This window comes from Scyliorhinus canicula, chromosome 12, assembly GCF_902713615.1.
Source record: "Scyliorhinus canicula chromosome 12, sScyCan1.1, whole genome shotgun sequence".
Lineage (NCBI taxonomy): Eukaryota > Metazoa > Chordata > Chondrichthyes > Carcharhiniformes > Scyliorhinidae > Scyliorhinus > Scyliorhinus canicula.
The window spans coordinates 154211357-154236457 of record NC_052157.1 but is presented as its reverse complement, the minus strand read 5'-3'; the positions used below and the strand labels follow the sequence as shown (position 1 = coordinate 154236457).

At 42.1% G+C, this 25101-nt stretch overlaps 1 protein-coding gene across 3 annotated transcripts in view; it reads left to right on the top strand.

Annotated features, from left to right (window-relative positions):
* Positions 1-25101, top strand: part of ulk2 (unc-51 like autophagy activating kinase 2) — a 127709-nt gene that overhangs the window by 27027 nt on the left and 75581 nt on the right. For all 3 annotated transcript variants that reach the window (XM_038814595.1, XM_038814596.1, XM_038814594.1), the window contains exons 4-5: positions 22719-22751; positions 23765-23801. In XM_038814595.1, coding sequence (XP_038670523.1) covers positions 22719-22751; positions 23765-23801 — 70 coding nt within the window. The remainder of the gene's footprint in view (positions 1-22718; positions 22752-23764; positions 23802-25101) is intronic.

Below are 25101 nucleotides of genomic sequence, written 5' to 3'. Positions count from 1 at the left end.
CAGTTGCCTGTGGCGTATTACCTTATTTTTACAAAGCAAAGCAACGCAACATTAATTTAATCTGGGGCGAGATCCCTATATATTGCAACCACACCCATGTGAGCAATCCTATACAGCAAAACACTCCTGGTTGGGCTGCTGCTCTTGCAACATTTTAAAATTTATTTGATTAAGGAAAATGGAATATAATTACAAGTTGGGCAGATGTGGTCTAGATAGCAAATCGATCAGTATTATTTGGATTTGTTTATTGCCAGGTGTACCAAGGTCAGTGAAAAGTATTTTTCTGCGAACAGCTCAACAGATCATTAAGTACATGAAAAGAAAAGGAAATAAAAGAAAATACATAATAGGGCAACACAAGGTACACAATATAACTACATAACACCGGCATTGGGTGAAACATACAGGGGTGTAGTGTTGATGAGGTGAGTCTGTAAGAGGGTCGTTTAAGAGTCTGGTAACAGTGGGGAGGAAGCTGTTTTTGAGTCTGTTCGGGCGTGTTCTCAGACTTTTGTATCTCCTGCCTGATTGGAGAAGTTGGAAGAATGAGTAAGCCGGGACTAGCTTCTGATGTAATATCATCAGGATTGTAGGACATCCTTTATTTTGGCGTGTTTTTAGTATGAAAATCATAATTTCATGCTTTTTAAATCGTGAAACTGCACGTTAAAGTAATAGTGAAAAGATTTTGAGTTTATAACTTTTTTTGTATGCACTGATTATACAGAGAGACCTGGTTTGAATTGCCTCTATTAGTGTGTGAGGAAATAGATTCTAAGAAACCATAGAGCGAATCTGAACATTGTTCACTAGTATTGTGTTTAATGCTGTTTGACATACTTTTTAAATCTAATGGTGAAAGATAGTTCCCATGTTTATGTATACATTTTGGTTGTGTGTGAATTTGCCCACTCCTTGAAGCCAAGAATTGCAGTTTCCCACTGGGTTGCTGGATGAAGTTTTTCACAGCAGAGTGCTGCATCTGACAACAGACAGAGATGTTTACAAATGGACCAGAAGAGTACCTGCTGTTGAGCAGCTAATACAAGATATAAAATTGGCTGTTTAGCAACTAATACAAGGTATAAAATTGGCTGCGGAGGAGTCTTGCCTTGACAGCAGGCACAAGTAGTCAGGATGTGAAGGGAATTAAGTCAAACATAATTGTATAAACCTTTCCCCTTTTCTTTGATAGCTGGAAATAAAATTTGTCCAGGTATTTGGTAGGAAAATTGCCAAAATAAATTAAGTAGCATGTTTGCAAAAATCAAAGTTCCTGCTGGCTGCCAGAGCAAAATTGCTGTTGTTTTTACAGAAGACAAGAATTTCAGCATTCTCCCATGCTTGCTTGGTTCTCAGGCTCTGAGATAAATACAGTCCGAAATGCTAATCTTCAGTGTGGGAACAAAGCAAAAATTGCAGTAGCTTTTTTTTTGCAGTTGATCCATTAAACTGTGCTTCAGCTTGGTTTTGAACAAGCCTATGTACACCACAGTTCATGCTGCCAGATGACCGATTAAATGGCAGCCTTGTATTTTCCATGAGGAGGATGTTGAGGAAAGAAACCTATCGTGTGGGAATGTGAATAGGAATTAATGGACACGATGGAATTATTCCAGGACAAGACTCTAATTGAGGGCATTCCGTTTTTAAAATTGAATTCTAGCTGACCTCTGTGACATTGAGCGTGGGTAGTCTGTGGGTCTGGTGCAATGATTTTGCTGTTTAGTTGCTGAAATGGAGCCGTAACTAGCCTGGGCTATCCAGCTTAAGCTCTGCATTGGGGGTGGGGTTCTGTAACTATGATGAAGTCAACCAGAGACCAGCTGTTGAGTAAAAGTTGTGCAGATTGTCAAAATAAAACTCCCAAGTATTGGAGAGATCAAATTTTCAAAAAGTAACAAACAAGAAATGACTTGGTCTTTTAATGTACCTTCTGATTTTATTTGAAATTCAGTGGGTGCACTGCATATGAAACTATTTTTAATATGTAAAGGCACAAAAACGATTTGGAGGAAAATGTAGCTGGTCAGATTAGTAAGTTCGCGGATGGCACCAAAGTTGGTGGGGTGGCAGATAGTGTTGAGGATTGTCAGAAGATACAGCAGGACATAGATTGGTTGGGGACTTGGGCAGAGAAATGGCAAATGGAGTTTAATCCGGACCAATGTGAGGTATTTTTTTAGGTCTAACATGGAGGGGAAATATACCGTAAATGGCAAAGCATATTTCTTCGGAATATAGAAAATCAGAGAGATATGGGCGTGCAGGTCCACAGATCTTTGAAGGCGGCAACACAAGTGGACAAGATAGTCATACAGAATGCTTGCCTTCATTGGATGGGGCATTGAATATAAAAACTGGCAAGTCATGCTACAGTTGTATAGAACCTTGGTAAGGCCGCACTTTGCAATATTTCGCACAATTCTGGTTGCCACACTATCAGAAGGATGTGGAGGCTTTGGAGAGGGTGCAGAGGAGGTTTACCAGGATGTTGCCTGGCCTGGAGGGTGTTAGCTATGTGGAGAGGCTGAATAGACTTGGGACTGTTTTCATTATAAAGACGGAGGTTGAGGGGTGACCTGATAGAGGTCTACAAGATTGAGGGGCATGGATAGAGTGAATCGGCAGGCACTCTTTCTCACGATGGAGGGGTCAGTCACCAGGGGGCATAGGTTTAAGGTCCGTGGGGCAAAGTTTAGAGGAGATGTGCGTGGGTGCCTGGAACGTGTTGCCAGGGGAGGTTGTGGAAGCAGATACATTAATGGCATTCAAAAGGCATCTTGACAAACACATGGATAGAATGGGTATAGTGTGGTACGGCACAGGGAAGTGCTGTGGGTTTTGACAAAGGTTGGTATTGTGACCAGGTATCGGTACAGGCTTGGAGGGCCAAAGAGCCTGTTCCTGTGCTGTATTGTTCTTTGTTCTTTGTATCTCGTTGGTAGTCTAGGATTTTGAGTATGTTGATCTGCTAGCTTGTTATTTTAAAGCCATTGCCTCAGTCCCCCCTGTGGGATAGTGTTCAGAAGTGGATTCTGACGTCAATTAAAGGCTAATGTTATTGGAAGCTGCAGTTATCCGGCTCCTTGATTTGTTGTCACAACTTCTTCATGTTATCTTGAAGCTGCTGGATTTATTAGTCATCTTGTGTACTTTTGGTGTAACAAAAAGAATTATGGACAACATTTTTACATAATTGTTTCTAAATTCTGCTTGTATGCCGTGTAGCACTGGCTCATAAATATGAGGCACTGCTATCGCTGAACTATGCAGTTCTATCACAAAAAGTCAGCACGGTAGCTAGCAGTGTTAAATGGTTTGATGTTACAGTTACGGAGTTTCTTGGGCATTTCATGATCATAGAACTTACAGTGCAGAAGGAGGACATTCAGCCCATTGAGTCTGCACTAGCCCTTGGAAAGAGCACCCTACTTTTTTTAAATTTCGAGTACCCAATTATTTTTTCCAATTAAGGGGCAATTTAGCGTGGCGAATCCAACTATCCTGCACATCTTTGGGTTGAAGACACTGGGCGAACGTGCAAATTCCACACAGACAGTGACCCAGAGCTGGGATTTGAACCCAGGTCCTCAGCGCCATAGGCAGCAATGCACTGTGCCATTGTGCTCACGCCCTGAAAGAGCACCTTACTTAAGTCCACACCTCCACTCTTATCCTTGTAACCCAGTAACCCCACTTATCCTTTTTTTGTGGACACTAGGGCAATTTATCATGGCCAATTCACCTAATTTGCACATCTTTGGACTGTGGGAGGAAACCGGAGCACGCAGAGGAAACCCACGCAGTCATGGGAAGAATGTGCAGACTCCGCACAGACAGTGACCCAAGCCGGGAATCTAACCTGGGACCCTGGAGCTGTGAAGCAATGTTGCTAACCGCTGTGCTACTGTGCCACTCCATGCAGTAGCAGAGTTGGTATAATATATGTAATACATGTTGTTGCCAGTGTAATCCAAAGGAATTTGTTTCATTCAGCAAGCTAAGAAAGCAATTTTCTTTGTGTATTTGGCCCAAGAAATTGATGTACTTTCCTTTCTCTGTTTTGTTTATTACATTTGCCCATCCTGGCTGACTGAATAAAAAGTAAAACCATGAATGCTTTCTGAGGTACAAGAAAGGAACTTTGTTATCCAACATTTTTTGAGAAATATTGTTTTGCATTGACGTGTCATGCAGGTCATCCTGGTAAGAGACGATCAACCCATTTGAGCAGGATCCTGTGTGCAAATGTGCTTGAACTCAGTGAAAGAACTTGCAGATTGGTGGGTTCGCAGTAACTCGGATTTTGGTGTGTTGTGGTACACAGATTTTCAAAGCCCTGGGTCCTGGAGAGTCTGTGAAAGAATTTAGGAGATTATTAAATGGGATGTTATTTTTGGATTCAAATAGTAAATGAGTTCTGCCATGATTATTTTCCTCTGACTTGCTGCCGCTGGCTTTGGACATAAGTTCGGGGGACCCGATGAGTGCTTGATTATCTGCTCGGGGAAAAATACTATTTTGGAAGCAATCAGGAAAAAAAAATGAAAATGCTGCAAACACTCAGCAGACCAGGCAGCATCTGTGAAGAGAGGGGCAGAGTCACCATTTCAGGTTAATGACCTTTCATCAGAACTAAGACCGATCTACAGAACGTTGTTCAATGTTGCTGCTGTAATTTTCCAGATGATGAAAGTCCAGTTGATACCAGTCACTGTTTTAGTTTTGCTTTTCAACCACCATCAACGTCCATTAATTCTAAGAAGGCATTGCACATTATTAATGAAAATAGTTTATTTAAAGTGTAGCAATGTTTTGGATTTTTTAATTGTTGAATTGAAATTTCTGTCTATGCAGCAGGGTTCCTTATCCAAAAATAGCATCTGCTTTTTAAGAACAGTTTTCAGAACACAGCTTGGATTCAGCCATGTGCAATCCTTTAGAATCTTGAATACCTAGGAACAGACCAAAGTATTTTGCTCTTCAGTGTAAAAGCAAATCGCCAACTTCAACAGATTCCTTGTGACTCAGTTGCTCATTACCAGCTAACAGTTTAGATTTAGATTTAGAACAGTACAGCACAGAACAGGCCCTTCGGCCCTCGATGTTGTGCCGAGCAATGATCACCCTACTCAAACTCACATATCCACCCTATACCTGTAACCCAACAACTCCCCCTTAACCTTACTTTTTAGGACACTTCGGGCAATTTAGCATGGCCAATCCACCTAACCTGCACATCTTTGGACTGTGGGAGGAAACCGGAACACCCGGAGGAAACCCACGCACACACGGGGTGGACGTGCAGACTCCGCACAGACAGTGACCCAGCCGGGAACCCTGGAGCTGTGAAGCATTGATGCTAACCACTATGCTACCGTGCTGCCGTTTAGTTGGCGTTTGTTGCATGCTGCTCATTGTCTGGATTAATTTCCCATGATAGAGCCACCAGGATGGTACACAGCACAAAGTATAATCTGACCAGTACCCCATTACATCAATTTCTAATCAGTTCTTGAGATCAGCGCTGTATTCATGTGGCTATCAAGGTCATGTTGGCTCCCCGTATTTGTGTGGGTCTCACCTGCACAACCCAAAGATGTGCAGGGTAGGTGAATTGAAAGAATTGGATACTCTAAATTTACTTTTAAAAAGCTGTCACATAGTAGAATTGCAGATCACAGAGAGACATTTGTTTTCAGGTCTCATTAAGAAAGTTGTAACAGTTACATGTGACTGGCATCTAATTACTGCTTTATATCATGTGTGAATTGATCGCTGTAGTTTATGATGCCTGAGAATTAATGTCCCAGTAGCCATTGTGATGGCTTATGAGTGTTGAAGAATTGAATTTGCTTGACATGTTTTCCCAACAGTACTTTAAACAGTGCATGCAATATAATTTTTCAAGAATGACCATTTGATCTTGGTCTATATATATTCTAAGCATTCCCCTCAATCTGTTCTCCCAAGCTTATGTCACTTCAGCTTGAAACAGCTTATTCTGTTCACTTCAGTAGTCTTGAGAGCATAGTCCAGTTTGATGCTTTGTATAGTATTGTAGGAATGCTGAATCACCATTGCACTACAGGTCAGTGAAAATTGTGGCTCCATCTGCTTAATCAGATGGTTAAAGTTATTGTCAGAAAAGCTCTCAAGTTCTCTTGGTTTTCTGGTGATGCCAACATATCTACCATGACACCACTAACAACAAATTAGCTTAGTTGTTGCCATTATTGTTTTGAAACCAAGTTGCTGTATGCAAAATAGCTGCAAAATTATTGCACAATAAAATTCCTTCCATGTGAAGCTCTTTGGGATGCTTCGGAGTAACTTGAAGTATAAATTTTCCTTTGTATAATGGTGCCTCTATTCTATTTCTTTCTTGCATGATCATTTTGTACCTTACATTGCATCGACTGACCTAAAACAACACTAGTTCCCAAACAGTTTTCCATTTTAACATTTGAAAATTAATGCAATCTCAGATGACAAGGAAAAGCAACAATAAAGCAGCATAGTTAAATGCAGTATCGAATTCTTGAAGTTCACATATTGCAGATAAATAAGAAATAATACACCATAGAAATATGAAAACCATGCTTTTAAAGCACGTTGTAAAAATGTTATTTTATGTGCGCCCGCTCATGGACCTCTGCCAAAAAGCAGCAAAAGAGCGAGTTGAAGTTCTTGAGGTAGCTGATGTTGGAGCCCAGGCCATCCCACAGTGAAAAGCTTGGGCTCACAAAGTCGCAGATCAGCGGAACACTTCTGGTATTATGTTTTTATTCGTTCATTGGATGTGGATGTCGCTGGCTGGGTCAGTATTTATAGCCCATCTCTGAAGGTATTTGAGAGTCGATCACATTGCTGTGGGTCTGGAGTCACATATAGGCTGGGCCAGGTAAGGATGACAGATTTCCTTCCCTAAAGGACATTAATGAACCCGATGAGTTTTTACAAAATTGACAATAGTTTCATGGTCATCTGTAGACAATTAATTCTAGATTTTGTTTTATTGAATTCAAATTTCACCATCTGTTGTGGTAGGATTCGAACCTGGGGAATGACTCTGGGTCTCTGTATTACTAGCGACAATACCACTACGCCAACACCTCCCCTTGCTTTGTCAGTTGTTAAACTTCATTTTTTCAGCCATCGAGTTCATGGCCGGGGCTCAGCTTTGAGACTCGTTGAAGTGGCCACGGGTGGATCCCATTGTGTGCGAGAAACCGAGATGGACAGGACCAGGACTTCACCGGATGCTGCCTAGGCCTTTCTGCCAGTGTGGAGCATAGTCTCGGATTTCATTTGCTTTTTTCTGTGACCCCAAGTGGAGTAAAAACCAGTTTGGGAACTGCTGATATTTCCGGTTAAATCCTTCTGAACATAGTTATATTTAGTTGTTTGGCACAACTTTAGTATTGCTGAAAACTTTACCAGTATCAGAGTCTGCTTGCCAACCAATCACATCTCTCTTTCCATAGAGTAGAAATTGTTGTTTATCCCTTGTATTGGTATTCTTGCGAAATGCCCTGATGAGTTCAAGACGAAAAGCTTTGACATGCCCCTTTTTTTCAGCAATATATATTTGTATTTATGCTCTTCTTTGTATCCCCGGCCAGCTTGGAAATTTCATTGACAATCGTACGTCAAAAAGCTAGAGTCTGAGGGCATTTAAGCCTGCCTTTGCCCCTTTCAAACTTCAGAACCTCCCCATTATGGATGCCTTCTGTTTCCTGTTCAGCATCAATTTTCTATTCTCTGATCTTCTCATTTTGTGACCTTGTTAGTAAACACGCATGTGGGACCTTGTCAGGAACTTTGAAAGTTCAAGTGCATCAACCTCCTTATGCAACATTAGTAATATTTTCCGAAAACTTCCAGTAAATAAGCAGATATTCCTTTTGTGAGTCATTGCTTTGTCAGTTATTAAGCTTTTATTTTCTACAAAACCTAATTCGACTAACCTGTCTGAAATCTCCAGTTTCTTTTTTAAACAGTGGTGTTACTTGGCCACTTTCCAGTCCTCTGGGATCTCCCAAATTAAGCAATCTTACCACAATGTTATTTATCATGTTACAGTTTGTTTATTAGTAACAGTTGTCAATTATTATGACCCTTTAGAGAAAAAAAATCAAAGCTCATGGATTTAAGCTTTGCTTTCAATGGATTTTATTTCTAAATAAAACAATTACTGAAAGGGCACAGTGTCCTTTGCAAGCATGTTTGTTGTTAGCTTTCTAACTTCATTACTGACATTGTAAATTTTAGTCAGATTCAAACTTTGGCATTTATTTATTAGAATATATATAATTCGAACAATTGAGGTGACATGCTTATCAGTTTCATTGGTATTGAAATCTGTTGTAAAGAACTTGTTACATTTACATTGTATTAAGATCTGACCAGGAACCTGCATTTTTCTCCTGCCTATATTGCCAGCAGTTAGTTGGGCAATCATTCCAGTGAATTATTCAGGTAATTGAATCAACAGTTACTCGTCTGATCAGCCACTTGCAAAGCATAGATCCAAATTCTGTAGATAGTCCCTCATTTTCATCCTACAAGCTGTATAAATTTTTATAGGCTTTTTTATTTGGTAAATTGTTGTGCAGCTCTGTCCTCACTGTGGGTGCACCTTAGATAGCACCTTCCAAACCGGCGACCACTGCCATCTAGAAGGACAAAAGCAGCAGACACAACACTGCCAGCTGGAGGTTCCCCTCTAAGTCACTCACCACCCTGACTTGGAAATATATCGCCATTCCTTCACTGTTATTGGGTCAAAATCCTGGAATTCCTTCGCTAATAGCACAGTAGGTGTACCTACACCACATGGGCTGTAGCGGCTCAAGAAGGCAGCTCGACACCACCTTCTCGGGCGCAATTAAGGATGGGCAATAAATGCTTGCCTAGCCAGCAAAGCCCACATCCTGTAAAAGAAAATGAATTTTAAAAAAAACTGGATTTGCCTTGCCTTGTGGGTGGCTGTGGGATTTTAAGGGTAGGTTTAAAGTAGTGCAGATAGTATTGTAAAAGAATAAACATCTTTGTTCATGGTGGTTTATGCACAAAGATCAAATTTAATTTATGCAACACTGTTGACATTATCGTCACTGTTGAGGCAATCGTAGTACCATAAGTGGAAAAAACAAACTGAGCCAACGATAAGAGGGGTGAGGTTTAGGGCTGGATGAGATTAGATGTGGGGCAGGGTAAAGCAATGGGCAGATTTAAACATGATGAAAATGTTGAAGTTCGAGGTATGTGGGCAAGGGGCAGCTTTAGCTTGGCGCTACTGTAGATCAGTGAGGGCAGGTCTAATGGGCAAGCAGGACTTGGTGTGGTATATGATACTTGTAAGAGAGTTTTGGAAGGGCTGAAGTTTGTGAAGTAAAGAAATCAGTCAGGGGAGTATTGGATTACTCCAGTTTGGGAACCTCATGAACGTCGTGTGAAATTTATTGGAATGTGAGCTGAGATGAAGGTGGTTATGGGCAATTAGGGTTAGTGAAATTGTGATGGAGAGAATATGGAATTGGAAGTTCATTTTCTGATTTGACAGGTGCCCAGGTTGCGAAACAGTCCAGTTTAGCCTGATACGTGGAGCCGGTGGCAAGCCTATGAAATTTTGTGGTTTGAACTCAAATCCAAAGTTTCAACTTTCCTAATATTAAGCATGTGGAAGTCACAGTGGATGAGCCGGATTAAAATGCCATGTTCGAAGTCGCTGAAGATGTCATTTGAGAGTTGTGCTGAAACGTACTTTTCACCATTTTCCCCAATGCTGCAAAGCATGCAGTTTTTAATTCGAAAATTACTCCGACAGTTCTCATCCCTCTATATAGAATGAATTTTCCTGAATATTTTTTGATTGCTTTCAGTGCTTCAAAGTAAAACAAATGATTTGGACTTTAATTTGGGAGCTTTAATCCCTGTAGGATTGGCGTTCTGATAATGAAGTAACTTTTCTTTGGACTAGCTCAAATAAAAAGAACATTCCGTGTCAGCAAGGAATTATTTCCTTGATGACAGCCGGTTTGATATTATTCATAGTTTTGAGTACTGGATTGGAATATTACTGCAGTGATTAAACAAGCAGACATGCTTTATGAGGTGCTTTACTGCATTTATTGGTTATTTCAGTGTGGCAGGGGACAACTTGGGACTTGCTGCTTTTTAAATAAAGGACTGATAATTGTCATGGTGGAAGATTGAGAGTTATAACGCAGAATGAAGTCTTTGCAATGCTTGTCGTTATCGTGAATTAATTTTGTCTTTGCATTGATAAGAAAAGTGAAGAAAAACTTGCCATAATTATCCCGCAGCGTTTTCTATCGCGCAAAGCTGTGGCAGAGTGGTAGTGAGAATAGTCATTTGCTGTATGAGGCTCTCTATTAATTCTGTCTAAATATTCCCAACCATGACGCTGTTCATTTAATGTTTACAGGCTTGAGCTTTGTGCATTAATCAGTCATGTGGTCAGATAGAATAGCAATGGGAAGGTTGCATCTCGACCTCTAGCTGCACCTTAACTAATGGGCAGGAACAAAATGTTCTGGCAGCAGTTTTGTATGTTTTCTTCTCTTTCGCATGCACATTGCCTTAGATTGTTTACCAGCGACCCTTGTTAAATCTAGTTAGTTAAAGCTTTGCAAGAGTATTTCAGGAGGACCTACTTAGTTTATCCGGATGAATCAAGTTATAAGCCGAGGTCGGGTTTCTCTTGTGCTGGGTGCCACGATTCGGCTGACAAGCCGTAGATATGGAGGAAATGTTTTTCAAAAGTGATCCCTTATTTCATCTTCTGACAAACCGTAACAACAATGTTGAGTGAGCCCCGGGGACAAATCATCTGTGGCCTTGAGATAAAAGTGGATAGCACTGTTGCTTCACAGCGCCAGGGTCCCAGGTTCGATTCCTGGCTTGGGTCAGTCTGTACGAAGTCTGCACGTTCTCCCTGTGTGCGCGTGGGTTTCCTCCGGGTGCTCCAGTTTCCTCCCACAAGTCCCAAAAGACGTGCTTTTAGGTGAATTGGACATTCTGAATTCTCCCTCTGTGTACCCGACCAGGCGCTGGAATGTGGCGACTAGGGGATTTTCACAGTAACTTCATTGCAGTGTTAATGTAAGCCTACTTGTGACACTTTTCACAGTAACTTCATTGAAGCCTACTCGTGACAATAAGCGATTTTCATTTCATTTCATTTCATTTGTACCAGGGAGGATAGATGGAGAGTTTTTGAGCTGGCATAGGGCAGGTGTCAGGCGGATGGGGGAACCTCTTCCTCGACGGGAAGTTTGCGACCTTAGAGGAGTTGGAGGGGAAGTGGGGTCTCCCCCAGGGAATACCTTTAGGTATATGCAGATTAGGGTGTTTGTTAGGCGGCAGGTGGCGGAGTTTCCGCTATTGCCGCCAAGGGGGGTTCAGGATAGGGTGCTCTCGGGGACGTGGGTCGGTGAGGGCAGGATCTCTGCAATTTATCAGGTGATGCAGGAGGGGGAAGAGGCTTCGGCGGAGGAGCTGAAAGCGAAGTGGGAGGAGGAGCTGGGGGAGGCGATTGACGAGGGGACGTGGGCGGACACCCTGGGGAGGGTGAATTCTTCCTCTTTTTGCGCACGGCTTAGTTTAATTCAGCCAAAGGTGCTGCACAGGGTGCATATGACTGGGACCAGGCTGAGCCGGTTCTTTGGGGGTGAGAACAGGTGTGAGAGGTGTTTGGGAGGCCCGGCGAATCACACCCACATGTTTTGGGCTTGTCCGACGCTGGAGGGTTTCTGGAAGGAGGTGGCGGGGACCTTGTCCAGGGTGGATGGTTCCAGGGTGAAACTGGGCTGGGGGCTCGCTATTTTTGGGGTGGTATCGGAGCCGGGAGTGCAGGAGGCGAGAGAGGCCGGTATTCTGGCCTTTGCGTCCCTAGTAGCCTGGCGCAGGATCCTTCTTCAGTGGAGGGACACGAGGCCCCCGAGCCCGGAATCCTGGATCAGTGACATTAAACTGGAGAGGGTCAAGTTTGCCCTGAGGGGGTCGGTGCAAGGGTTCTTCTGGCGGTGGCGGCCCTTTCTTGATTTTGTGGTGGAGTGTTAGAGGGTGGTCAATCTCAGCAGCAACCCGGGGTGGGGGGGGGGGGGGGGGGGGGGAGAACTATGGGTCGGTTATGGGGGTTTGTTCTTACGATTATATGTTTATTACTTTTTCTTGTTAATTTATTGTTTTGTATTGGGGGGGAGGGGTTTCTGTTTTTCTTTCATTGTTGGGATAAAATTTGTTGTTGGAAAATCTGAATAAAATTATTTAAAAAAAAAAAAAATACATTGCGTGCATGTCCAGTTTGCTCAGCAAGCTCAAATGGGTCCTTTTGGTATTTATGCATTGACGGATAAATGATATTGATTATCTGAATACAGAATAAGCACTGTTGACCTACTGTAGTTATTTGCAGCATTATAGGGGAACACTATACTATGTGTCATACAGTGGTCCTACATCCCATGCAGTCATGACCTTGTATTTGTCCAAGTGAGATGGTTATTATTTTTTTGTTTGATTAAAAAAAATGCTACGGATCCTTTTCAAGCAAACTCTTATTAATCATAATGTAAATTTTCCAAATGCCAGTCACATTCTAGAAGTCCCACTGGCCAAGAGCCTTGCATCAAAAAAAACCTTCAAAAATGCCCCTGTAAACTGTAAACCGAATGTGGATTGGAAGAACGGGTTCAGTGGCTTCCCTTCCATTTAAAAAAAAATTAGTCGGAAAATAACGAGGGACAACAGCAAATTATCAGTGGAAGATAAGTCCTCGTGTAACCCTAAGGCTGACAGAAAACACCACAGCTAATGTATAAAAGAGAACTTGTGAAAGAGGCCAAAGAACCTTGAAAGGTGCTGTTTTATTGAGTAGGCACAGAAGAAAGCGTTGGCCAGCCGTTTTGCAAAACGCAGCCTGGATTGAAAAACAGGCCAGATTGTACATGAAACTACAAACAACGGTAATATATGCTTACGCTCGCTTGAAATCATTTACAAAACTTTTTTTTTCAAATTATTGCCCAGCACTTCTCTCTGGCTCATGATGTTATACTTGATCCTTTTTAAAATTAATCGATCAACATTTTGGTGCGAATCATACAATTGTGAAGATATTCAGAAATAAGCAGTGATGATTTTAGGCCTGGCCATTTTGTTATATACAGTCATATTGTTTTTCTCTGTAGTATGACTTGACAGGAATTGAGCGCTCCAAGTATGTAGAACTATGATTAGCATTTTGCATCAGTGTTTTGGTGCAGCGATCTTAAAGGGCCCTACAGACACCTAACACCTAACTGGAACTGCCAACTGGGTCATGTGTTGAGGAGGTAGATAGTGTCCCTCCCTAACATGGGTATAAAGTTCATTAAAAGGCAAGTGTTTTGGTACAAGTTTTTATCACTGAGTAATTATATTTAAAAAATCCCTGAAACACCAGCTCATTAACCTTTAGGTAGTAAATATATTATCAAAGTCCCAGTACTGTTCCACAAGACCTGTTTCATCATTTAATTATCTCTTTCTGCATTGCTGTGCAGTATGTTTCTGCAGAAGAGAGACTAATGTGTTTTTCTTGGGCGATGTATGTAATTGCAGAGCAGTATATAAACTAAAATCAGCAACTGGCTTGAATCTGACAGACATAAACAGCTTAAATCACGTGCTTCGCAACTATTTTGCGTCCAAGGATACCTTTTCAATTCTGTTTTTTTTTTAATTGATTCCAAGTCTTGTGAAATCATTACATTTCGAGCTGTAGTTTGCAAATGTAATTTTTTGCACCAGTTAGTTCACTACATTGCCACAGACAGAAATCCTGATTGCCCAAAAAGTAAATGAGAAAAATTGCTACAATAACGACTTGCAAGATATCAAGTCTGAACAAGGTATATTGCACTTGTAATTGAGCTATTTGCAATAGGAATTTACGCTCTTGAGGATGAAAGATACAGTGGAGTGAAATGCTCATGATTTGTTGGATGATATAGAATTGAAAAACACTGCAAGATAGCTGACACATCTGGATTCTACTCTGTCTATAGCAGAAATAAAAGTGTTGCTATAAAAACAAAAGCCACCAATGGACTGCAATGCACAACCCACCAGTACAGGCTAAATATGGAATAAAAGCTGCTTGTAACCCAGAGTTAAGCCAGAGAAATAATTCCCATCTGAATGTTCTAATGCACCACCTTGTTTATGTACATTTTTCAGCAGTGGTGTTGCCTTGCCCTTTTTATAGCTTACAGCTTCACATGTTTTCCCACTTCATAGTTTCCAATTCCACATGACTTATTTTGTGCTAAGGGCACATCTCCCATAAAACATAGGGGCAAAATTAAGCCATTTGGCCCACTGGGTCTGCTCCGTTGTTCAATCATAGCTGATGTTTCTTTTCCCCATTCTCCTGCCCCTGATCCCCTTATTAATCGAGAACGTATCTATCTCTGCCTTATGACTTGGCCTCCACAGCCTTCTGCGGCAATAGGTTTTGATCCTAAGATAGGTCGACTATCGCAAATAGGATCTGATTCACATTTTCTACTATTTAGTTGCCAGCGTGATTCAATTTTTAGCACTGAGTCATTTTGTTCCAGGTTCAAATCTCAGTCCAGTACCTGAGCACAAAAATCAAGGCTGTGGCATGCCAATGAAGCACTGAAAGAATGCTGTGCTGTTGATGGGTTTTTTAAGGATTAATTAGACCAAGGCATCCATCTGGTCTGTCAGGAAAAGATCCATGGCACTCATCAAAGAAGAGTAAGGGGAGATATCCCGCATATCCTTGCCAATATTTATCCCTCCACCATCACAAAAAACAGGTTTTGTGATTCGCACTGCTACTTGTGGGAGCTTGCTGTGTGCAAATTTGCTGCTCTTTCCCTACTTCACTTTAATGACTACACTTCAAAAGTACCTTGTTAGTCATAAAGCACTTTGAGACATTCTGGCACTGGTCATCAAAAGCAAGTCTTTTGTTTCTGAACAGTGTGCAAGAATCTAGGGGACCTCCGTTGAGTGTGGAATGCAATGAAAATAAATTCTTGTATTCCAAGGTTATAAAACAATAAAGCCAGCTGTGATCTGTGCTCGGTGTGGAGTTTCACTTATTATTTGCCCCAATTGGAATATTTTGTCCGTAGTCTGTCAAAGCTCTCATGATGTGGAGATGCTGACTTTGGACTGGGATGGGCACAGTAAGAAGTCTTACAACACCAGGTTAAAGTCCAAACCAGAATCGGCACCAATTACCCAGAACCCGTATACTTGATTTTTTAATGTATTGCTGAAAGATGGAAATTTTAAAAAATGCTCTTCACTTCCAGAGTACTTCCATATTAATTCATAGGACAATTATATTATCTCACCTGATGAAGGAGCTACGCTCCGAAAGCTAGTGATTCCAAGCAAACCTGTTGGACTTTAACCTGGTGTAGTAAGACCTCTTACTAAACTCTCTCATTGAGTGGTCGGTTGTGTGAGATAGAAGGGAGTTGGCATCTTTGGAAGTGTACTATTGGTGTTTTTGGGGAGAGGAAAAATATTCACCAATAGAACTGAAGGAAAAGCAGCAAGCCCCGGGAATATTTGGATGACATTGTTCTAAAGTTTGTTGTGCGACATTGAAAATTTGTTAATCTGAGAAATTATTTCCAAAGAACCATTGATTAAATGTTATGAAATTGTCGCACATGAAAACCTTGTGAAGATGACACCCTAATGATTGCAGAGCATAGTGAAGATGACACCCTAATGATTGCAGAGCACAGTCAAGATGGCATCCTGATGATTGCAGAGTGTAGTGAAGATGGCATCCTGGTGATTGCAGAGTGTAGTGAAGATGGCACCCTGATGATTGCAGAGTGTAGTGAAGATGACACCCTGATGATTGCAGAGTGTAGTGAAGATGACACCCTGATGATTGCAGAGTGTAGTGAAGATGACACCCTGATGATTGCAGAGTGTAGTGAAGATGACACCCTGATGATTGCAGAGTGTAGTGAAGATGACACCCTGATGATTGCAGAGTGTAGTGAAGATGACACCCTGATGATTGCAGAGTGTAGTGAAGATGACACCCTGATGATTGCAGAGTGTAGTGAAGATGACACCCTGATGATTGCAGAGTGTAGTGAAGATGACACCCTGATGATTGCAGAGTGTAGTGAAGATGACACCCTGATGATTGCAGAGTATAGTGAAGATGACACCCTGATGATTGCAGAGTGTAGTGAAGATGGCATCCTGATGATTGCAGAGTGTAGTGAAGATGGCACCCTGATGATTGCAGAGTGTAGTGAAGATGACACCCTGATGATTGCAGAGTGTAGTGAAGATGACACCCTGATGATTGCAGAGTGTAGTGAAGATGACACCCTGATGATTGCAGAGTGTAGTGAAGATGACACCCTGATGATTGCAGAGTGTAGTGAAGATGACACCCTGATGATTGCAGAGTGTAGTGAAGATGACACCCTGATGATTGCAGAGTGTAGTGAAGATGACACCCTGATGATTGCAGAGTGTAGTGAAGATGACACCCTGATGATTGCAGAGTGTAGTGAAGATGACACCCTGATGATTGCAGAGTGTAGTGAAGATGACACCCTGATGATTGCAGAGTGTAGTGAAGATGACACCCTGATGATTGCCGAGTATAATGAAGATGACACCTTGATGATTGCAGAGTATAGTTCTTCAGTCTGAGGGGTTCAGGACTGAATAGTGGTGAAATAGTCTCCCCCTCATGGCCTTAATACTGTAAAATCTTTTTCTGGCACGCAAGGGGAATGGGTGGTGTTGGTTAATCAAAAATGCCTGTTAATAGAGACTTTCATTTGCCAGTGGAATACACAACAATAATTGTCATATGAATTAATATGGAAGTTGTTGCTAATTGTGCTTTTACTTAATTGCTCTGTTTTAATAACCTTTGCTCTAGAGTCGCCAGGTATCTTTCTGATACCACCACGAGGTTCAAGGTCAAGTGCTGATCAATAACTCAATACACCAGTTAGTAAGTTTCAAACCAAAACACATTTATTATACACAGTCAATCACTACTCATGCATAAAACTATACTTACTAGACTATTACTAACACTAAAGGCCTATACTTAGCTTTTGGAAGTGCCCACCAGGTCAGAGGAACAATGGCCTTTGTTCGGTTCTGAGGCTGCAGGTTTCAAGCTGGCATGGAATAGTAGCTAGGAGCGCCTATCTCGTAGCGTGCGTTGACTGGAAACTTACTTGGTTGGTGCAGCTGCTAGGCAGGCCTCTCCTTGTTGAGAGTCACGGTCAAGAGTTCTTTCAAGCTGCTAAGAGAACCTGCCAAGAAGGACAAGCTGATCTTGGGGACTCTATTTTATAGTCCCCCAGGGGTTTCGCGCCCTTTTGGGCGGTCCCCGGACCTGGCCCCAATTAATTGGACCAAGTTCCAATCGTTCCGATCGATTTCTCCAATACTGGAGCTGATCGCTGGGCGGTTCCTATGTGTCTGTTGGCCTTCCTTTGACCTGGCTCCCGCTGGCGCCGGGGAGTCCGGTTTGGTCCCGATCACTTCAATGTATCTAATTGTTCCTGGGGATTGCTCATTAATATGTAGATGGCTACTGGTTTCGGTTCTGTCTGGGTTTTCCAAATCTTAATACACAGGAAACCTTGCACCTGCTTGTTTTCTGTGCCTGGCTAATTTTCCCTGTATTCTTTGCGGGTCTCCATTTTGGAATCGGGAAGTGGCCACCCCAGGTGGCTACAAAGTATTCGAAGTGTAGAAGAGCAATTTTAAAAAAATTCACTCTTCAACAATACATTAAAAAAGCAAGTATATGGGTTTCCCGGTAATTGCTGACTATTCTGGTTAGGGGAACATCAGAAATTCCAGTCAGTATGGAATTCCAATTGGTAAAGTGTCTGATAACACACAATTTACTGTAGGGCTGCACAGTGGTTAGCACTGCTGTCTACAGTGCTGAGGACCCAGGTTTGATTCTGGCTCTGGGTCACTGTCCGTGTGGAGTTTGCACATTCTCCCCGTGTCTGTGGGTTTCGCCCTCACAACCCAAAGATGTGCAGGTTAGGTGGATTGGCTCCACTAAATTCCCCTTAATTGGAAAAAGAATAATTGGGTACTCTAAATTTAAAAAAAAAACCCACAATTTACTGTATATCCCAGTCACCCTGTTGGGGAGGTGGTAGAAGGGGGAAGGAGGAGACGTATGGGTCAATTATCCTGGACTGCAATTTACATTCCATCTGGCAGCTGACTCGTGGGTTTCAGCAGAATGGGTTGACTGCCCAGAATTTAAACCCACGGACCATAGCTTGGGATGCATAGCCACAGAAGAAAATGTGACGATGTTTTATGTGTGATTTATGGGACATATTTATGCTTCTCAAAACTACCAAGTTGCAAGCAGCATTTGATATGAGAATGTTTCGAGACTTTTTTTGTTTCCCTGGACAGAAATCACCAGGTTGATCACCTCAGAGGCAGAAGACCAAAGAGTGCGCTCGAGTATGTCTAGTGGAGTCCAGTGCAAAGTTGGGGCAGAGTGAGGTTGTGAAAGATTACATGGATGAACATTTCAAATTTGAGGAAGGAGGAGTCTGTCAAAGGTCGCGTAGGATAAGCACAAAGAACAGGCATGGCTGAGCGCAGAATGCAAAACAAGCAGCTTCATCTTGGAACAGTTTGGAGGATTTTCCAAAGTGTGGATGCAGGCAGGTTAGCAGGAGACTGGGATTGGAGTGAAGTCCGGAGATGTTGAACTTGAAAGCAGGCTTCAGTAGTTGGTAGAAGGTGGTTGAAGTGCACGTGGAAGTGGTTAGTGTTTGGAAATAAGCATCGCTGGTGACGGCGAGAATACTGAATGTTTGGTCTTGGCTAGCATTGTACAATTCAGGATTGTGGGCAAAGCTAGTGAAAGGCTGCATTTATTCTTGGTGTCGGCCAGTGTTGACCATGAAATGTTACATCCCCTAATTCTACAATGGTATTAGGTAAGGAATTTCTAATTATTGAACCAGCACCTCTGAAAGAATGGCTATCTATATAAAAGTAAAGATGCTGTGTGATTAAGGCAAGCTTCATGGTCTTCCTTCTGCATTCCTGCTTTTCAATGGTTGAGGTCGTTGGGGAGGTACTCTTGAGGTAACCTTGGTGAGTTCTTGGCGGTGCGTCCTAGGAATTGTATTCACTGCAACCACAGTGTGCTTCTGATTGAGGAGGCTGGATATTGAGTCCAGTGGCAAGTAGCCAATCAGGCTTGGTACTAAACAGAATTGAGTTACTGTTGCAGCTACATCTATTCAGGTGAATTTTGCAACATATTCCTGATGAGAGTTATAGTAGATAAATAATCTTGTGATGTCGAGATAAACGCCGTCACGATGATCTTTTCCATACTCTACTGATGCCACAGCATTGGACTGCTCCATTCTGACCATCTTGTCATTGGCAAACCCAGTTGTTTGGGGAAAGGACATTTGCCATTCTTCTTATTTCAGGTGATCCTATGTCCCTGTGACTATTACCTTCGTGCCTGTGTGAAACCACTGTTGACTACTTGTCAACCACAGCTTGCAGCTTGTATGTTGACAAGAACATAGAACATTACAGCGCAGTACAGGCCCTTCGGCCCTCGATGTTGCACTGACCTGTAAAACCACTCTAAAGCCCATCTACACTATTCCCTTATCGTCCATATGCCTATCCAATGACCATTTGAATGCGTTTAGTGTTGGCGAGTCCACTACTGTTGCAGGCTGGGCATTCCACGCCCTTACTACTCTCCGAGTAAAGAATCAACCTCTGACATCTGTCCTATATCTATCTCCCCTCAATTTAAAGCTATGTCCCCTTGTGCTGGACATCCCACCTGAGGAAAAAGGCTCTCAATGTCCACCCTATCTAATCCTCTGATCATCTTGTATGCCTCAATTAAGTCACCTCTTAATCTTCTCTCTAACGAAAACAGCCTCAAGTCCCTCAGCTTTTCCTCGTAAGATCTTCCCTCCATGCCAGGCAACATCCTTGTAAATCTCCTCTGTACCCTTTCCAATGCTTCCACATCCTTCCTATAATGCAGCGACCAGAACTGCACGCAATACTCTAAATGTGGGCGCACCAGAGTTTTGTACAACTGCAACATGACCTCACGGCTCCGAAACTCAATTCCTCTACCAATAAAAGCTAACACACCGTACGCCTTCTTAACAACCCTCTCAACCTGGGTGGAAACTTTCAGGGATCTATGTACATGGACACCGAGATCTATCTGCTCGTCCACAATACCAAGAATCTTGCCATTCGCCCAGTACTCTGTCTTCCTGTTATTTCTTCCAAAATGAATCACCTCACACTTTTCTGCATTGAACTCCATTTGCCACCTGTCAGCCCAGTTCTGCAGCTTATCTATGTCCTTCTGTAACTTGTAACATCCTTCTGCACTGTCCACAACTCCACCGACTTTAGTGTCATCTGCAAATTTACTCGTCCTTCTATGCCTTCCTCCAGGTCATTTATAAAAATGACAAACAGCAGCGGCCCCAAAACAGATCCTTGTGGTTGCTGTGCTTTGCTATGCTTCGTTAGTGGAGCAGTTATGAATGAAACTGAATATTGGGATTGTCAGAGAACGACCCCCTTCCTGACCTTATGATGGCAGGAAGATCATTGATGAAATAGCTGAGGATATTGGATCAAGGCTGTGCTCGTGAAGGACTTCTGCAACAATGTCCTGGCCCGTGATGATTGGTATCTGGCAGCCATCTTCCTTGGTGTCAGTTAAGTCTCCATCTGTTGTAACTCCGTTTTCCTCGAGTTCCTCTGTGCCTAACTGAAGCTTGCCTACTGTCTCTTGACTTTGTAAACTTTGTTTTTTGTTGTTTCAGAATTTTGATTTGTCTTTTATTTCCATATACCCGTATCTGTTTTGGATATCTGCTGTAATTTTGTTAGAGAAGTGTTGGTTCAGGTAGTTTGTTTATTTGTTTATTACGCATCCACTCATCCATCAGGGACTGCATGAATGGAAATTCAAATTGGCGATAAACGTATAAAAAGATAAATATATATATATATATATACAAACAAATGAATAATGTAGGCGTACCGTAGGTAATTGCTATGAATGGAGTCTGTTTTAATACTGGGAAGAACTGCACAATCTGCCATCTGACTAATCACGTGCATGCACGCTGCTGGAAGTGATATTTATAGTTGGTTGCCAGCTGCTGCTGTTGGTACTTTGCCCACATTTCAGTGTGAGGCTCAACTGCAAGCCAATAATGCTTGTGATCTGAAAAAAATGTGCTCTTGCTATGCAAGCATGTAAAAATATGACCAAGTTCCACGTCAAGTTTGGAACTTATTTTTACAACTGAGCCATGGTTTTGTACCCTGAACCTGATACAGGTTTGAGCTCTGGGATTTTAAATGAGTTAGCTCCCTGAGAAAACCAAGATTGCCCTATCTTTGGCCGGTCAAACTGTCCAGAATGAAAGCAGTTGCTCCGGCTAAATATTTGAGATGATTTAATATTAAACTATTCCACATTGTCTATTGTCCCGTTTCATCTCCCAGCAGCAAGATTTGTTGAGTAACAGCAAAGCAGCTGCAGAGTTTTTTGCCTCTTTCTCGTTCCTTTTTTTGGTGCCCACCACAGTGACGTGGTTGAAGTTGGGAATATCATGGGGTACACCGACTCGCATTTCGCCACTCCATGGGACAATCCAAAATTTTTGTGATCCCCGAGACGGGTCATCTCTAATGTCTGCATTTATTTAAAGTCTGATAGAATTGGTATTGACCAAAGTGGCCAGATGTAAATGGTTGCTAGTGGGGGAAAGATAAATGAATAAACCATATTCAGCATTCATCATCGGTCAATGCTTGTGACCACGATTCTTCTTTTTGGTTTTGCAAATGCTGTTGTAAATATTTTGCATTTCTAATGAGAACATTTTAACTAACAAGTATTTTATTTTCATCTTCAGATTCCTGCCATTCATTTTTCAGGATAAGTTGATTTGGGCCATAGTTCTCCTCTACAGTTTATGTTGATACTTTTGACTCGGCTGCGTGAAAACAAGGGCAGTCACGTTTCACATGCTAGTCTTGTTTTAAACCGTTGGGTGCACTTGACAATCCGAGAGGTTGCTGAGCAAAGGAAGAGCATTTTGTGTGGCAGAGCCCAAAGACTGAGCAGAAAAATTGATTTTTTTTTTTTGTTTGAAGGAGAGTTTTGAAGGCAGGGAATGAAGTAGGAAGGTGAAATAGTTTTGGGGGAGAACTCTAGCAAGCGGACTGACGGAGGTTGGCCTCTGTTGAGGGAGTTAAGGGGGAGAGAAATAAGCAGTCATACATTCGGGACCTGGCTGGAGAGATTATCACTTGTACTTTCAGCAGCCTGCCATGCACAACAATAAACCGAGACATGCAAGGACAAGTCAAACTAACAACAGATGCCCTTAGTTGTTCTGACCTATTATTGCTGACGCTAAACCTTACTTAATTATTGCCTGGAAGTGCTTATAAAATTATTTGGCTTTTCTGAAGCTGTTTTTCTGAAGAATGCATTTCAATACCACATGTTCCCAGGCAAGTCTATATTTTCTATCTCTTTGGATCTCTTATTTAAGTGAGTAATTGAATTCATTTTTTTCCATTTCCAGGAGACTCCAAACTCTGTCCACTTAGTGATGGAGGTAAGCGTAAAGGATACTTTTATTCATTCAGATATTGTTCATTCTGCATGGAGTGTGATGGAATATTTTTACAGCCATAGAACATACAGTGCAGAAGGAGGCCATTCGGCCCATCGAGTCTGCACCGACCCACTTAAGCCCTCACTTCCACCCTATCCCTGTAACCCAATAACCCCATCTAACCTTTTTTTTTGGTCACTAGGGCAATTTAGCATGGCCAATCCACCTAACCTGCATGTCTTTGGACTGTGGGAGGAAACCGGAGCACCCGGAGGAAACCCATGCAGACACAGAGAGGACGTGCAGACTCCGCACAGACAACAACCCAGTGTGGTATCGAACCTGGGACCCTGGCACTGTGAAGCCACAGTGCTATCCACTTGTGCTACCGTCCTTTGTAGCTCTTTGTAATTGGGGAAGCTGGTGACTACAACCTCATGTCAGATGAACCTTGGGTCTGTTTGGTATCTTTCTTTTGGTTATTCAGTTTTGTCATCGATGATTATATTGTGGGCCGGTTTAGCTCAATTTGCTGGACAGCTGGTTTGTGATGCAGAGCGAGGACAGCAGCGCGGTTTCAATTCGCAGGGTCCCAGGTTCGATTCCCCGCTCAGTCACTGTCTGTGCGGAGTCTGCACGTTCTCCCCGTGTCTGCGTGGGTTTCCTCCGGGTGCTCCGGTTTCCTCCCACAGTCCAAAGACGTGCAGGTTAGGTGAATTGGCCATGCTAAATTGCCCTTCGTGACCAAAAAGGTTAGATGGGGTTATTGGGTTACGGGGATAGGGAGGAAGTGAGGGCTTAAGTAGGTGTGTGCAGACTTGATGGGCCGAATGGCCTTCTGCACTGTAGTTCTACGTTAATAAGTACTCTGTAATTATGCTTATTTCACTTGGTTAGATTTGAGAGCGGATGCACAAAAAATGTATTTCCTTTAACAAGGGACACTGTCTAATATACGTGGTATTTTAAAACTTGCAAATATTATGCTGACATTTTTTCCTTCTACTTCATAGTACTGCAATGGAGGTGACCTGGCAGATTATCTGCAAAGTAAGTTAAAATGTTCTTTATTACAGTTGATGTGGATGTAGCTCTTGGAGTGAATATTGTTCAAAGTATTAGTATTCAAAACTCTGATGCAAAGATAACTGCTGGCCTCATCGATGTGAAAGGGGTTGTCAATTCAGTACTTCCCTACTTAAATACATCCAAAATGTCCCAAAGACGTGCTTGTTAGGTGGATTGGATATTCTGAATTCTTCCTCTGTGTACCCGAACAGCCGCCGGAATGTGGTGACTAGAGGGTTTTCACAGTAACTTCATTGCAGTGTTAATGTAAGCCTACTTGTGACACCAGTGAAGACTATTATTATATCTCTTTTCCATTTACTTTTAAGTTTGTTTGAAAACATGTTCTGTTCTCTCTGTTCTACTCTTCGCTTTACTTGAGTTGGCAGAGCAGGGACTCTGTTACTGTAGGTTAAACAAAATCTGCAGCAGAACAGAGCCTGTGCAGAAAATTTCGTGAATTTAAAGATATTATGGAAAAGGTGAATGCTTCGGTAATATTTGTATTATAATTGCTTAACTGTGACTATTGCACAAGCATTTTGAGTAAGTTTTTTCGGATTTTAATTGGTTAAATTCTAGATTATGGAAAAACAGGGACTTCAAAATACCACAACAGTAGTATGCATTTGTTCTCGAAATTGCTCTCGAGCTGAAATAAGGCTACATGGTAATTAATGCATGACTTCCCACGTCTCCAAATCTTAAACTGGAAAATAATATTGTCTTCAGTGGGCGTGTCTTGCTGTTTATAACTGATCCTGTGCTTTAAGTCATAAATTGATTTGATTACCTTGACTCAATATCGGAACAGAACGTTTTGTAATTCAGGATCAGTGTGAATACAAAATGTTGCAATTGTTTTGGGCACGTGCTGAAGTCATAATTCTGGAGAAATAAAGATGTTCTCCCCAAAGTTATTGATCTTCCCAAATGCTTCTTGGTGTTGAACTGCACAAAGTGCATTTCTTGTTGTAAACGAGCAGGATGCAACATTTGTCAGTCAAAAACTGGAAACACTGAGCAGGGCAACCAGCATTTATGAGAGCTTTGGAATTGATGTTTCTCATCAGAGAATCATAGAATTTACAGTGCAGAAGGAGGCCATTCAGCCCATCGTGTCTGCACCGGCCCTGACAAAGAGCACCCTACTCAAGGCTACGTATCTACCCTATCCCCGTAACCCAATAACTCCCACTTCACTTTTTTGGACACTACGGGCAATTTGGCATGGCCAATCCACCTAACCCGCACATCTTTGGACTGTGAGGAAACCGGAGCA